Source organism: Parasteatoda tepidariorum, chromosome 3 (assembly GCF_982258835.1).
Source record: "Parasteatoda tepidariorum strain Cologne lab strain chromosome 3, Ptep-v5.0, whole genome shotgun sequence".
NCBI classification, from domain to species: Eukaryota; Metazoa; Arthropoda; class Arachnida; order Araneae; family Theridiidae; genus Parasteatoda; species Parasteatoda tepidariorum.
Window position 1 is genome coordinate 71,672,823 of NC_141757.1, and position 13,495 is coordinate 71,686,317.

General features: G+C 30.0%; 1 protein-coding gene across 2 annotated transcripts; it reads right to left on the bottom strand.

Moving 5' to 3' along the window:
* Positions 1-792: 792 nt before the first annotated feature.
* Positions 793-11,878, bottom strand: LOC107445017 (putative methyltransferase DDB_G0268948). 2 transcript variants are annotated; one of them, XM_087159522.1, is made up of 7 exons: positions 11,612-11,878; positions 11,142-11,288; positions 10,166-10,331; positions 5,148-5,359; positions 3,645-3,739; positions 2,185-2,322; positions 793-1,032 (listed from the first exon to the last, which is right to left on the bottom strand). In XM_087159522.1, exons 2-7 carry the CDS (start codon positions 11,262-11,264, stop codon positions 921-923), a joined length of 846 nt encoding a protein of 281 aa, XP_087015648.1. In that variant the 5' UTR covers positions 11,265-11,288; positions 11,612-11,878; the 3' UTR covers positions 793-920. The 2 variants fall into 2 exon arrangements, with proteins under 2 accessions (XP_087015648.1, XP_087015649.1); XM_087159523.1 differs by having other exon boundaries at positions 11,411-11,612.
* Between the last annotated feature and the right edge of the window lie 1,617 nt (positions 11,879-13,495).

Here is a 13,495-nt window from a genome sequence, read left to right on the forward strand (position 1 = left end):
AAGCCTAAAAAGGATACTATGCTTCTAGAAAACAAAATTAGTGAATTTCCTTTAATGATTGAAAATGAAAATTTCAGTGTGAGAGCTGCTGCCAGAGCTGTTGACATACCTTACTTAGCTTTACACTTTCCCTTAAAGAAGTTAAAAAATCCAGCAAAAGTAACCCATGTGGGAACTCTCTTATGTTTCAGAAGAACATGAGAATGAGTTGACTGATTGCCTAAAATGTATGGCACGATGCAAAGATTTTTGAAAATTTAAAGTGTTAATCGTTCTTCTTGCTTTTAAATAAATCATTTTATTAGCTGCTTAAACATATCTTTTTGGTTTATTTGTTTGATCTTGATGTCTTATTTGTTAATTACCATTATATAATTATTTTTAAACAGCCCCTTTACTATAAAAACTGGTGATCAGTAATTACCCCAGAAGTGATCAAGACCAGGGGTAATTCCTGATCACTAAAAATTTAAAATCTTTTAAATTCTAATTAGATTTTCAAACAAAAGAAGGTGGCATTGGACTCATCTCATATAGCATCAAACTTCCAGTAAATATTAAAATTCTATTTTGAATAGTTTTTTCACAAAATAGATGTTTGCGTTTTTTGATCAGGAATTACCCCAGGTCACCCTATAATTTGATTTAGTGGTACAATTTTCAGACTTACAAAAATGCAATTTTTATGATTAAAAAGAGTTACCCAATATTTTGCTAATAAAAAAATTATTAGCAAAAATTGTTAAGATGCAAAATCAAACATAACACTTTACCTGAATAGACATACAGGAATAATGCTAATAAATTTAACCTTTATTTACAAAATTATTATCAACAACAAATTATAACATTTAAACTAAAAATTTTTTTTTTGTTTTGTTGCTGTGTTTGATTGAAGCAGAAGTGTATAATTTGAAACATCATTGTACAGTTTGTGTAACTACTTTTCTGCAGAGAATCAAAACATAATCTATATACAGATTTGTTACTTCATTTGGAGTAATATTATCTTCTTCTCCAATTTTATACAATCTAGAAAAATTATCGAAAATTGTTTGTATTTGTTAATTTTGGTCTATTAAACTAATCATTTGAAAATGCAAGAATTAAAAACATTTTACAAAAGACTACTCAATTGCTATTCATGTGATTTATCAAAATTGTATTTTCATAGGATTCTACTTTATTTGCTTAAGCCTAAGTAACTCACTTAATGGTGCTTTATTATTATTTACCATAATACCGTATATTTGAGTTAAAGTTAAAAAGTGCCTTTCTTTAAAAATGTACAGACGTTCAATATTTTTATAGATGTCTGGTGGTTGAATGGTAGTGCTTCATGCACAGGTTTGGGGTTCTGTCTTCAGATTGGGCTAAATTGATTCAACCTTTCATCCCTTTAGTGGGTTGATAAAATGAGTATCAACCATGCTTGGAGATAAAACATTTAGGGTTCCGCATTCGGCTGATCACCAATCCGGATCATCTGCCACCCAGAGACCAAAATAAAGAAAACTGGGATGGCACAATAGGCCTTGATTCTCGTTAGGCCACTGAGTTTTTTTAAAATAGTTTGATGCAGTTTCAAATAATAAAAAAAATTTAAACTTTTAAAAGTGTGACTTAGCTTTATTTACACGAGGCTAATAAAAGCAATATTGATACTTCACTAGCATGAAAAAAAGTCTCTTCAAATTCCCACTATTCCTAAAATCTTAAGAATCTTGCATTGAAAGAACATGTGAAAAATAACCACTTGACATTAAAAAAAATATATATATATATATATTAATCGCGCGACTGAGTTTTGGCTTGATTTGGAGTCTTCTTTTCCAAGGAATTAATATCTGAACGTAAACTATAAGAATGGGAGATGAAAAAACAAATTTTCACTAATGGAATGATATCAGACATTTTATGTCAGGCTTCGTGTAAATGAGAAGTTGATGATAAACTATTAATATTAATAATCAGGTAAAAGAGGTAGACTATTAATTAGTTTCTTATTTTATAGCTTGCAAGAAATTTTTAAAGTAGTAAAGCAGTTTGTTTTGTGGCCTAAACGGAATTCTGAACCACTGCATTACAAGAATAAGCAGGATTTAAAAAATATAAATTAACCATTATCTTACAATTATTAATCATTAATTTAAATTTTACTGCAATATTTATGAAATTATTTACCTTTTTTCAAATTCTGATAGGATATCAACCTCTCTACCTGGATCTTGCTCTCTGCAAATATTAAGCATGGAGTAAGTCTTTACATAGCCAACTATGTCAGACAAGCTACCTTTAATCATACACCGTACATCTGGAACCCTACAATTGATTTTTAGTTTTAAGAATTCAATTTTGAACAAAACAGAGTAATAGAGTTAGATAATATAAGCAAGTATGAATCTACAGTGAAACATCAATATCAAGATATTGAGTTATTAAATATTCTGTAATGAGTTCTGTAATTATGAGAACACCAAGAACTTGGTCTGCATTTCTCATTCACAAAACAAAGAAGTTCCTTAAATAAAAATATATTTCTATAGATCAAAAAACATAGATTTATTTAATGTACCATCTTGGGGGGGAAAAGAACTGCCGACTACCCTACTACCTACCTACTCCATACTGTTTTGAAAGACCTACTCCATACTGTTTTGAGATTTTGCAAAAACAGTATGCTTCAGCATTCTTATCTTCAGAATTTTTTCAATAAACAATACTCAGATTAACTATTCCCCTGCTTTTTGTATAAGGATAAGTGTCAACAAAAATTGTATGCCATTCTACATTGCATACAATTTTTTTTAAAAATAAAATATAAAATAAAAGAATTTATTGATCTAAGACGTTGCAATTGCTCATAAAAAACATTGGTGTATCGAAAAGAAATAAACTCATCGAATGGCACATATTAATGAAATAGCAATCAATGTTACAGCAGATTCATTCACTAGAACTTTAAAGTCACTTCAAATTACAGAAAAATGGAGCTATCAGAGTTAGACTAACTCTAAAATAAGTGATTTTGCTATTAAAAGCACATATATAAATACATATTTAGTTGATTGAATGTAGGGTTTAATGGCACAAAGTCCAAAGGAGGACATGCAGCGCCAAACAATACGGTATAGCATAACAATATAGTATATATCGATTAGTACTAACGATATAGTATAACCTAACAATAAATATATTTCATTATCTCTGCAAAATAAATTTATTAAACATATTCGATTCTTTAACAATTCAAATAATATTAGGTAAGTGTAGATGAGTGTCTTATCCACAAAAATTGTTTTAAACTTCAATAAATTTTAAAACTTAAACTGTTCCACTTCGTTGAGATAGTATCATTTCCTTATTCCGTAGAATGATAACTATTGTCTATATCAGAATTCAATAGTTAATTTGCTTTATTATTATATCCATTCCACTATGAGTAGTACTAGTATTCTTGGTAATTCAAAATCACTGAGTTAAAAACAAATTTCAATGTCAACAAATTTCAATTTTACAAAGTAAGCTTTTAGTAGAAATGATTTTTGAAATGAGTAAATTCTTAAAATGTATTCTTGCATATATTAAAACAGTTTTATCAATAAAACCTGTTTGCCAAAAAAAAAGTACAAAAAATACATCACCTCACAACTTCTTCAAATGGAAATTCTACTTTGTTATATTTTTGGATAAGTATCTTTACTTGTGGTTTGGTATATGGGTCTAATACATCATAAAACTATGAAAAAAATAAATAAAATTAGATTTCTAACAAATATTGAACTTTTTTCTAGTCTTAAAATAGAATTCAGAGATAAATCTAACAGCAACAGGCTTAAAATAACTTTTTCTTACACTAACCAAAGAAATGAAATAAAGAAAATTTATAGACAGACTCATCACTAAAGGACTGCACTAAACTGACACCACTGAAGATAAAGCTTTAAAAACTGGAGGAAAAAAAGTTAACTTAAGTTTCTGTTCAACTTGAATTCCAGTTTGACTTGAATGTTAATTGTTTATATTTATTTAACTTGAAATCTAAAATCTTTCACAATTTAACATCTTGATAAGTTAAGTAATGACAAAACTATATAAACTATGTGAATCTTAAGTTCGCTCAAAAAATTCATGTATATATATAGTTTCTTGTAAGGCAGTGTATACTTAAATTGGCATGTATTATTTTTAAATTTTTTTCATTTGAAATCTAAAATTTTACATTTTAATATCTCGATAAGTTAAGTAATGACGAAACAATGTGAATCTTTAGTTCACTCAAAAACTTCATGTTATATATATAGTTTCTTGTAAGGCAAAGTATACTTAAATTCTGTCTTATTTTTACATTTCGTTGAATTGGCAATTGTACATTTATGATACATCTACAGATAAAGGCTATATAATATAGTAAATTTAAAAAAATAAATAAATAAATTTAATAATTTAACTAGTGAGAACCTTTCTATGCTTTTTACTATGTTTTTCTAACGTGTTGCCTTCTTCAGTTAATATTGAAATGATCAACTTAGCTATTCAGTTTTTAATTTTAAATCTTGCAAGCTTACATTATTTATACGGCTAATTATTATGCACAATCTTGAACTGTAAAACATATTTTAAATTATGATTTCAAATCCCAATTAAAACATTGGTCAAATAATTTATGTAATACTTATTAAATATTTTACATACTTAATTTTTATATAATATTTTAAGGTAATTTATAAAAAATACGTTAGTCAATTGCTTTATCAATTTCCAAGGTTCCAAAACTGAATTCTTGTTTCAGACTTCAATTCTTGTATCTTGTTTCTTCTTCCATAGCTATATTAAAAAAATTCCCTCACAATCATTATAATTAAAAATGAAAAAAATAAATAAATTATTGTATAGTTTTTTAAACCCTTTTTTAATAAAGTCATAAAGATTAATAACTCATACTCATGCGCTAATCCAGCCCACTTTACAAAGCTATGAAAAATAAAAACTAGCAATAAACTTATACATCATATAAGTCTAATTTTCATTTTTAACTTGAACAAAACTGAACACAAAAAAAATATATCTTTTAATTTTTCCATTTTTTGAATTTCAGTTTCTTTCAAAAGCAAAAAACAATTAAAGATAACACTCGAATCATTTACCCAGTCATAAAGGTGATTAACTTTTTGGTCAAGAGCTGGAGTACTCATAGAAGGCTTTATACGTGAGTATCCATAAACAGCCAACACCCCATTATTACAAAGTATACGCTTAGCTTCAGAGAAGAATAGAGTCATATCAAACCAGTGAAGACTTGTTGCAGTAGTTATTAGTTGAACAGAGTTATTTTCAAAAGGTAAGGTTTCAGCAGGACCTATTTATCCATAAGAGCATATATAAATATGAATTTAAAGCATTATTTTATTTACAAAGAAAAGAGTAGAATGGAGGAAGGTTCTGACCCACAAAGGGCTGTCATGCCAATAAGGGAAGTTTTATTTTTTTAAGTCATTGTTTTGACCAGACATATAACCCAGTTAGAATTAAAAAAATACTGAAATAGAATGGTGTTAAAATTTTCAGCAAATTTTAAGATATTTATGAGTTTGTAGATAATTCTTCCTTTGTATACGCAGATTTTTTTATTCCAAATTAAACCCTTTGTTTTTAATGATTGAATTTAGTAAAAATATTAAAACATCTTATGCCTGTTTAAAAAAGTCATATAATGTTGTTTAACAAATTTAGAACTTAAAAATTATATCTAATAGAATTTTCAATTTATAACACGATTTTGAACATTAACTATCTATTAAATTTATTACGGGAAATTTTTTTAAATTACGATTTAGAAAAGACATAGGAAATCACATAAGTATTAACTTAGTAATTGCAGTAAAATTTCATTATTAAGGTTTATACAGGGTGAGCCAGTCAAACCTGCATTTTTTAAATGACTGTAAAAAATAAACAGATGGATATCTCAAAATTTTCTTGTTACTAACTTAATCTACATTAAAAAGAATTCAAGAAACAACATTCACTGTTTAAAAATAACGCAGGTAAGATGGTGTTCTTCCCAATCGAGACATTCTTGTAGACGATTTCTGAAACTGCCCATCACATCACGGAGCATGCGCTGAGGAATTCTCTTGATTTCCATCCGGATTCTCCTCTTGAGTTCCCCAAGCGTTGGAGGTCGTTGTTTAAAGACTTGACTCTTCAGGTACCCACACAAGAAAAAATCGCATGCTGTGAGGTCGGGCGATCGGGGAGGCCAAGAAATTGCTCCACTTTGGGATATCACCCGATTTGGAAAAACAACATTCTTTCGCTTTCACAGCGAACGGCGGTGTTGTTTAGACCACTGCTCCATGGTGACTGAAATGCTTAGTTGTGGGGGACACAATGGTAACCTTGGTAACTCGCTCCGGCCACTTTCACGGCTCTTCCGCCCTTTTCAAAAATGCAGGTTTGACTGGCTCACCCTGTACTTTCTTTATAAAGTAGATAATATTTAAGCTATGACAGGGTTCCCACTCTATGATGAGATTGAAATTCAAGGACTTTCCAGGACTTTTCAAGGACCTCAACAAAATTTTCAAGGACCTTAATCTAAGACCAATTTTAAAAATTATTCTCTTCTATTTTACTAGAAGCAACAATGCTTGTTGTGGCAATAATTAATTTCAAATATAATACCTAAATGCTTTGCCTATATAAAGAGAAGAGAGTATATGTATTATGGACTAAAATTTATATTTTTTTAAAAACAACCCTACTGGTTTTACATATTAATTCACAAAATCATTTTCAGCATAATCTATAACTAATGGTAATGAGGTGTTAATGGTGAAATCCTTTAATCCTGTGTATTTCCATGTGAAGGCTGCATGAAAGACAGAGCTAAATCTTAGGTATTCCATATTCCATGACTATTCCATAACCCCCTCCTCTCCTCTATTAAACATCGTTTCTGAAATTATTCATCCATAATTTACACAACCTTCTCTAAATGTTATGCAGCAACAATTCTTTCTGAAAATAAAAATTAGAAGGAACATATCCCATTTTCACCATGTTTAAAAGTATTATTCGTTATGTGTAATCCACAACTGCCAATGAATATGACCTGGTGGGAATATTTCTCTTAATTCACACTGAAGCTTCTAATAGAATTTCCAATTGACATAGGGTCCATCCATGGATAATTGAAGTATTTTAGAGAGCTTTTAACCATCATCCATGCATTTGTAAAAAGAGGACAAAATATTTTCTGCAGTTCCATGACCCATAAATTGGGAGGTAAGATACTTAGTGCAAACTTTATTATCAATTCCTTACCATAATGTCCATCTGCTTAGATGGTAGAGACTGATTTAACGTCTCATCAAAGAGTAGTGTAGCAATCAACATTCTTCAGCTCATTTATAAGAATCCCTTTTAAGTATAGTGCCAATCCAAAGGAGCCCAAATAGGCTCACTTTGTGGCACTACAAAAAAATTGTCTCGCTATACAGCTATCAGCAAACATTTTGGAGAACAATTTACTAATCCCTTCACAGGAGTTACATAAATAATTACTAGTGATGCACTTCAGATTCCAGAGAATTTCAGCATCAAGCACATTCCTTTTGAAGACAATGTTACCTCGGCCACTAAAGTTTCTGTTTCACATGGGGCACACGATGTTGAAGGAGTATTTACACCAGATGAATTAAATGTTGATGTCTTTGGAAAAAGAGAACTCAAGGCACGAGACTGCTTTTTTGTTTTACCTTTCCTTCATGTGTGATTTAAGAGCAGATTCTTCTATTTTCGCGATATTGATCTCCTTCATGCATAATCGGCACTTGACTTTGAACTTCTTTTTGGGCATCGATAAAATCCATTCTTTATAAGCTTGATTATCCATCCATTGGGGATTAAAATAGCACTTCCCAGGCATAACTAGTCTAAACTACATAACACAAATACGAAGCCGTGCCTTTGCGAATACGCTTTACAATAAAGTTTTGAAATGACGCAAACGTAAGGACAAGTGCGGATGGTAAAACGGCAAATTTATTGAAAACTACAAGGTACATATTGTTACGAAATTCGAGAGTATTCCAGTTTCGATAAGAAAAGAGAAGATCTAAGCATATGCGACAGAAGATGAAGTGGAGTCTCGCCCCGAACGCATTGATTGTCTGCTGTGCTCCACGCGCTTGGCAGACACCAAGACACTAGGCCCGGTTAGAAACGGTGGCGTTAAAAAACATGTGAGAGAGCTCGGGAACAAAACAGAAAGAACAAGAAAGATCAGCGGGTGTTTTATAAAAAGGGCCGTCGGCAGTTTTGGACAAATTCAAGGACCTATCAAGTTTTTCAAGGACCTAAGACGTTTTTCAAGCACTTTCAAGGACCTAAATTTAGCAAAAAAAAATTCAAGGACTTTCAAGGACTCTCAAGGACCGTGGGAACCCTGTATGAAATTATCTATTTTTGAAAACAAATCTTATATATTAATATAGAAATGGAAAAAAAATTTATGATGACAATAACCTGATAGAAAAAAAATCAACTAAATTATACATTTAACAAATCAGAGATAAGCATAATAGTTGTTTATGTGTTTTAAATTGCATAAAAAGCAGATTTATGAGACATCTAGTTATAAAACCAGATAGATCTAAATTAAATATATTTTTAATGCATTTATCAGTAAATGAAATCATAATATTTAAAAGTGGGTATATATGAATTCTATGATAAGAAATGAAAATTTGTTCACAAAAATTAGTTCTGTAAGAAGCATAGATAAATGGGACAGATTCAAAATAGTGTGCCATTTGAAAAATTAAATTTACATTAATTTTTCAAACTATTTTTATGTTTAGCTTAGTAATAATGTTTAGCATAATTTTTAAAGATAATTAGATAGTCTTTTTTATACTGCTTAAATTTAGATAGTACGAATCTTTTTCAGAAACATTTTTCATTCATTGGTAAGGCAATTAAATTTTAACATAGAATAATTACAAAGAGTAAGCATTTATTAAATGCAAAGAGCCTCTTTGACCACATAAAAAAAGTGTCTTAAATTTAAAATAGATTAAGATGTTATAGATTTTTTTCAAAAAGTATTTAAAATCAAAATTATGCTAAACATAATAACTTTTTAACGTTCAATTAAAAAATGTGAACTATGCAAAAACAGGAAATGCGCATATCATAAGGAAAATGGATTGTGATAAAAGAATAGTTGCCTAGTTAAAAAATGTAATGCATTATCTAATACTAACTTATATTAAAAGCAATGGAAAAAAACCCAGTATTTTTGAGAACTGAATTTTGAATAGTGTGTAAAGTTCCTAGCTTCCTTTGATTTAAATTAAAGAAGAAAGCTCAACTGTATAAAAATAAAAGCACCAGAACATTTTTATAACCATTACATTGTGGAGAGACGTTAAAGCTGAGCTAAGTCTCTCCACATACGTTAGAAAGTTAATTAACACGAAGCTATATGGAATGTTGTATCACACATCAAATTTTTCAAAATATAACTCTGCCTTGTCTATGTCACTTATTTAACCTAGATTTATTATTTGTTTATGTATTTTACTGTAACCATGATTATTTTTGTTTTGTGCATCTGGCATCTATTTTGTTTTGCGTATTTATGTTCTGCATGGCTTCGTGTTTGCCTTTGTGTTAAGTAAGAAATAAATCAAATCTTTCCTTGTGAAAGTATATAGAACATGTCACTTAAGAAAATTTATGCTTGATGGGCTAGGCTAACTCAAAATAGAATGGAAATAACAATTGGCAACAAATACCACTCTTTAACAACCTATCAGGATCAATACACACGCTGACGTTGCTTGCTGGTATCTAAGATGAAATCCTTCAGTAAAATATTATTAAAGCAACATCCAATATTCTTCATTTCAAATTAAACAACTTGAGCAAAGATACATTTAAATTAATATACTGACACACAGTCATATTTACACACAGCCATTAGCAAAATTATTTTATAAAGTATTTCAGCATCTTTGATGCATAGCAGTATTATTGATGCTATCTGATCAAAATAAAAAAATTAATTTAACTGAGAATATTAAAAAATTTACATTAAAAAATAATATACATGCCAAAATTATTCCTGACAAATAAGGTAAATAATTTAACTTACCACATTTGTAAACTATATTGTTGGACTTCCGGTTGTTGTTAGCTTCTTCTATTTGAGATTCGATACCATCAATGCCAAAAACTGTTTTGAAAGTTGGTGCTAGAACAATAGTACTTTGACCTGATCCACAACCAACATCTACAGCAATATCCAAGGAGCCTTCATGCTAAAAATTAATATATAACAATAATTTAGGTAAAATGCCATTTACTTAGACAGTACTTTGACCTAATCTACAACGAACCTGTAATTCAATATTAATGGAACCATCAAACTATAAAAAAGATGGTTATAGTTGTTTAAGTAAAATGACATTTGAAAAGTTAAAAAATAGTAAAGTTGGGCATATTATTGTTTGAGTCAGTTAATACTGATTGAGTCAGATAATATTGCCAAAACATCAGAAGGATTTTAAATTTTCAAAAATTAGAAAATAAAACTAAGGCTTCTTCTGGGCGTGGCCACAAGTTTCATCCTTCAAGTAGGTCCCTTCTGTGATGTTATTTTTCTTTTTTAGTTTCAAATCTGTTATTGCTCAGAAGCGGCCGAACTTTGGCGATATGTACTAGCGTAGCGACCAAGCAATACTATAATCTTTCCTTGCCGGCCAAGTGGTTACCGTGCCTGACTGCGGGTTCGAATCCCCCTTTAGGGTATGGATGTTTCTCTCTGCGGGTTGTTCTATATTGGGTGATATGTGAATGTGGTTCATCCTAAAAACGGGTTTCTGTGGCAGTGTCGCGTAGATAATGTTGCTCACCTCCGTGAACTTAGGTTCACAAGTATCTACTGGGTAATGTTAAAAAAGCAACACTTCCGGCATCTTCCGAGGTGAAGAAGGAAAGTTCAGTACCAGCCGTTAGAGGGGGAAAAAATCTTTCTATTATATTCCTAAAATTTCATACTATAATTTTTTTTATTTTTTAAAAAATAGTGTACTTATTACCAGAAATAGAACGAAAGTAAAAACTATCACCTTTTCTTTCAAGAAATGCATTATCTTTGACATAATTTCTTCTGGTGTATCTTTTCTATATATGCTATAAATATCAGATTCATAATCCAACTTATCTTCAACATAGGCTACTTTTTTTGACATTTTCAGTTTGTTCCTGTCTTCAACCTATTTACCAAAATATGACACTTGCTTAGAAACTAGCTGCAGTTTATGTTTATAAACAAAATAAATATTTAAATGTAGAAAATAAAGCCATCAGTTTAGTATATCAAAAAATTATCAATTACCGAGGAAGCAATAACTGTAAATTTATAGTGAAATAAAATTAAAAACTTATTATAATGTTTAAAGATAAATATTTCTTTCAACACACTAACTTGAAAAAAATTATTATTTACTTAAAATCATTTGTTTTAGAAAATATTACGTTTATGTAGGATAAGAAAGAAAGTTTTAAAGCATAAAAAAAAACAATATAATGGACATACCGATCTCCTAAGTGACGGATTAAAAGTGAAATAAGGTAAGTATAAAGTGCTAGTGCTAATGACTATCAATCCCAAAGTCCTTTGCAGTTAAATAAATAGAAAAAAATCTTTCGAAAAGTATGTAATTGATACATCTTTTTAGAACCATGTTATAAAATAGATATATCTTATCAATTAGATAAGAGTAAGAGCTATAAAATCAAATTTTGTTTACGTATTTTTTTGATTGTTTCTACCCAATTGAACACTCTCTCATTTTTATTACTTACTTCTGCCCAATTTAAAACCTTTAAACATAATTTACATTTTTCTCTCATCAGCTTCAAGTGTCATTCTCTTTGCATGCTATTCATGCATCTCTAATTCCAGTTCAAGGAAATGAACAGCCTGATTGGTGAATCGTAAGTAGGGGAATATATTTCACCAATCAGGATTTCATTCTCTCCGGGCGATGATCGGAGTTACATAAATCGCACACAATAAGAATGGCACTTGTAAAATAAAGGCTTCAACAACTTGTGAGCCATTCTCATGTGGTTCCTAATAGATTCTAAACATTAACACGTGCTTATAGTAAGACAGACAAATGCATTGAAAATGACATTTTTATATAATAAAGGAGGGCTTTTTTGCATGCGGTTCAGACCGGTCCGATTGGCAATCGCAACACTCGATTTCATGCCTTTAGCCCTTCTCCCTTCCCTCTTTTCAGTTGTATAGGAATGTACTACGATATTTTCCCTTTTCATTTAATAAAAATATTTTTTAAAATTTCCGCGATACTTTTCTTTAAAACAATGTTTAATGTAGTTTTCAATTCCATATAGTTTTCCAAGTTAATGTATGGAAATGTATAATATGTATGAAAATAGAGAATCAGACGTATTTTCTTCCTCTATGACTTTCCCTACGATAATGGGGAAAGCATGTGAAGTGTTGCCTTAGGTAGAGAGTTCTGCTCTACGGCAATAGCCGTCAAGAGAAAAGAACTTTACTTCGAAATTGTTAGTGGGAAAATTCATTTCACAAATGAGGTGCACATTTTCCTTTGGTGGTAATCGTAGGAGCTGTATCGCATCCAGTGGGAGTAACTCCGATGTTACCACAGTGCCAATGTTGTTCTACTTTTCATAAAAAAATATTGGTCTTTGATTGGTGAAAACTAAAATAAAAAAACAAACCTGATAACATACCTTTGAATTAGCAAGGCTGTGCAGTACTACATCAGTTTGCCAGCCATGATTTTCTTAAGTAGCTTATTTCATCTAGATTTATACGACGTTATTCTCATCGATTTACTTCTCATTTCGTAAACTGCGTCATACTTGAACATCTTTTTCAGTGATTTATCTACCAATACACTTTCAGTGAAAGTAAATTATAGCCTCTTTCAAGTATCCCCAATTTTTAAACAGAAAAAAAGTAAATTTTTTAAACCTGATAGTGTCAATGACAGTCTGTCAAAATCTTGCATAACTTTTTTCAATTGGGATTCAATGAATCTAATTCTTTACACAAACATAGGTTTTAATTCAGTTCGGTCGTGTTAAATGCATATCAGCTCTCAACTTAATTTTATGTCGATACAATAAGCAGTTTTTGAAAGAGGGATTCAACAGGGTAAAAAGTTCTTTTAGATAAACAGCATACGGAAGGAAAAAAAAACTTTGTTTTATTTTATTAACGTCAATTAAATAAAAAAATAGAACATTTTAGAAATTATATGTTTTAGAGAATTGCTTATCAATTAAATTAAGCTGAAATTTCTTTAAAATTTAATCTTGTAGTTTGAGCTTGGTAATCATATGCACTAAATTGAGAAAAATGATGCGATGAAAAATAAAGACAAAGTAACTTTAAAAATTGATTAAATAACTAAAACAG

Bases quoted from the DNA above. Each gene is read 5' to 3' on its own strand.
- LOC107445017 (XM_087159522.1), bottom strand. From the start codon at position 11,264: ATGTCAAAAAAAGTAGCCTATGTTGAAGATAAGTTGGATTATGAATCT. The intron at 2,323-3,644 runs GTGATGTATTTT...AATCAATTGTAG, and splicing joins CCATTTGAAGAAGTTGTGAG to GGTTCCAGATGTACGGTGTA. The intron at 1,033-2,184 runs GTAAATAATTTC...TAATTTTTCTAG, and splicing joins CTATCAGAATTTGAAAAAAG to ATTGTATAAAATTGGAGAAG.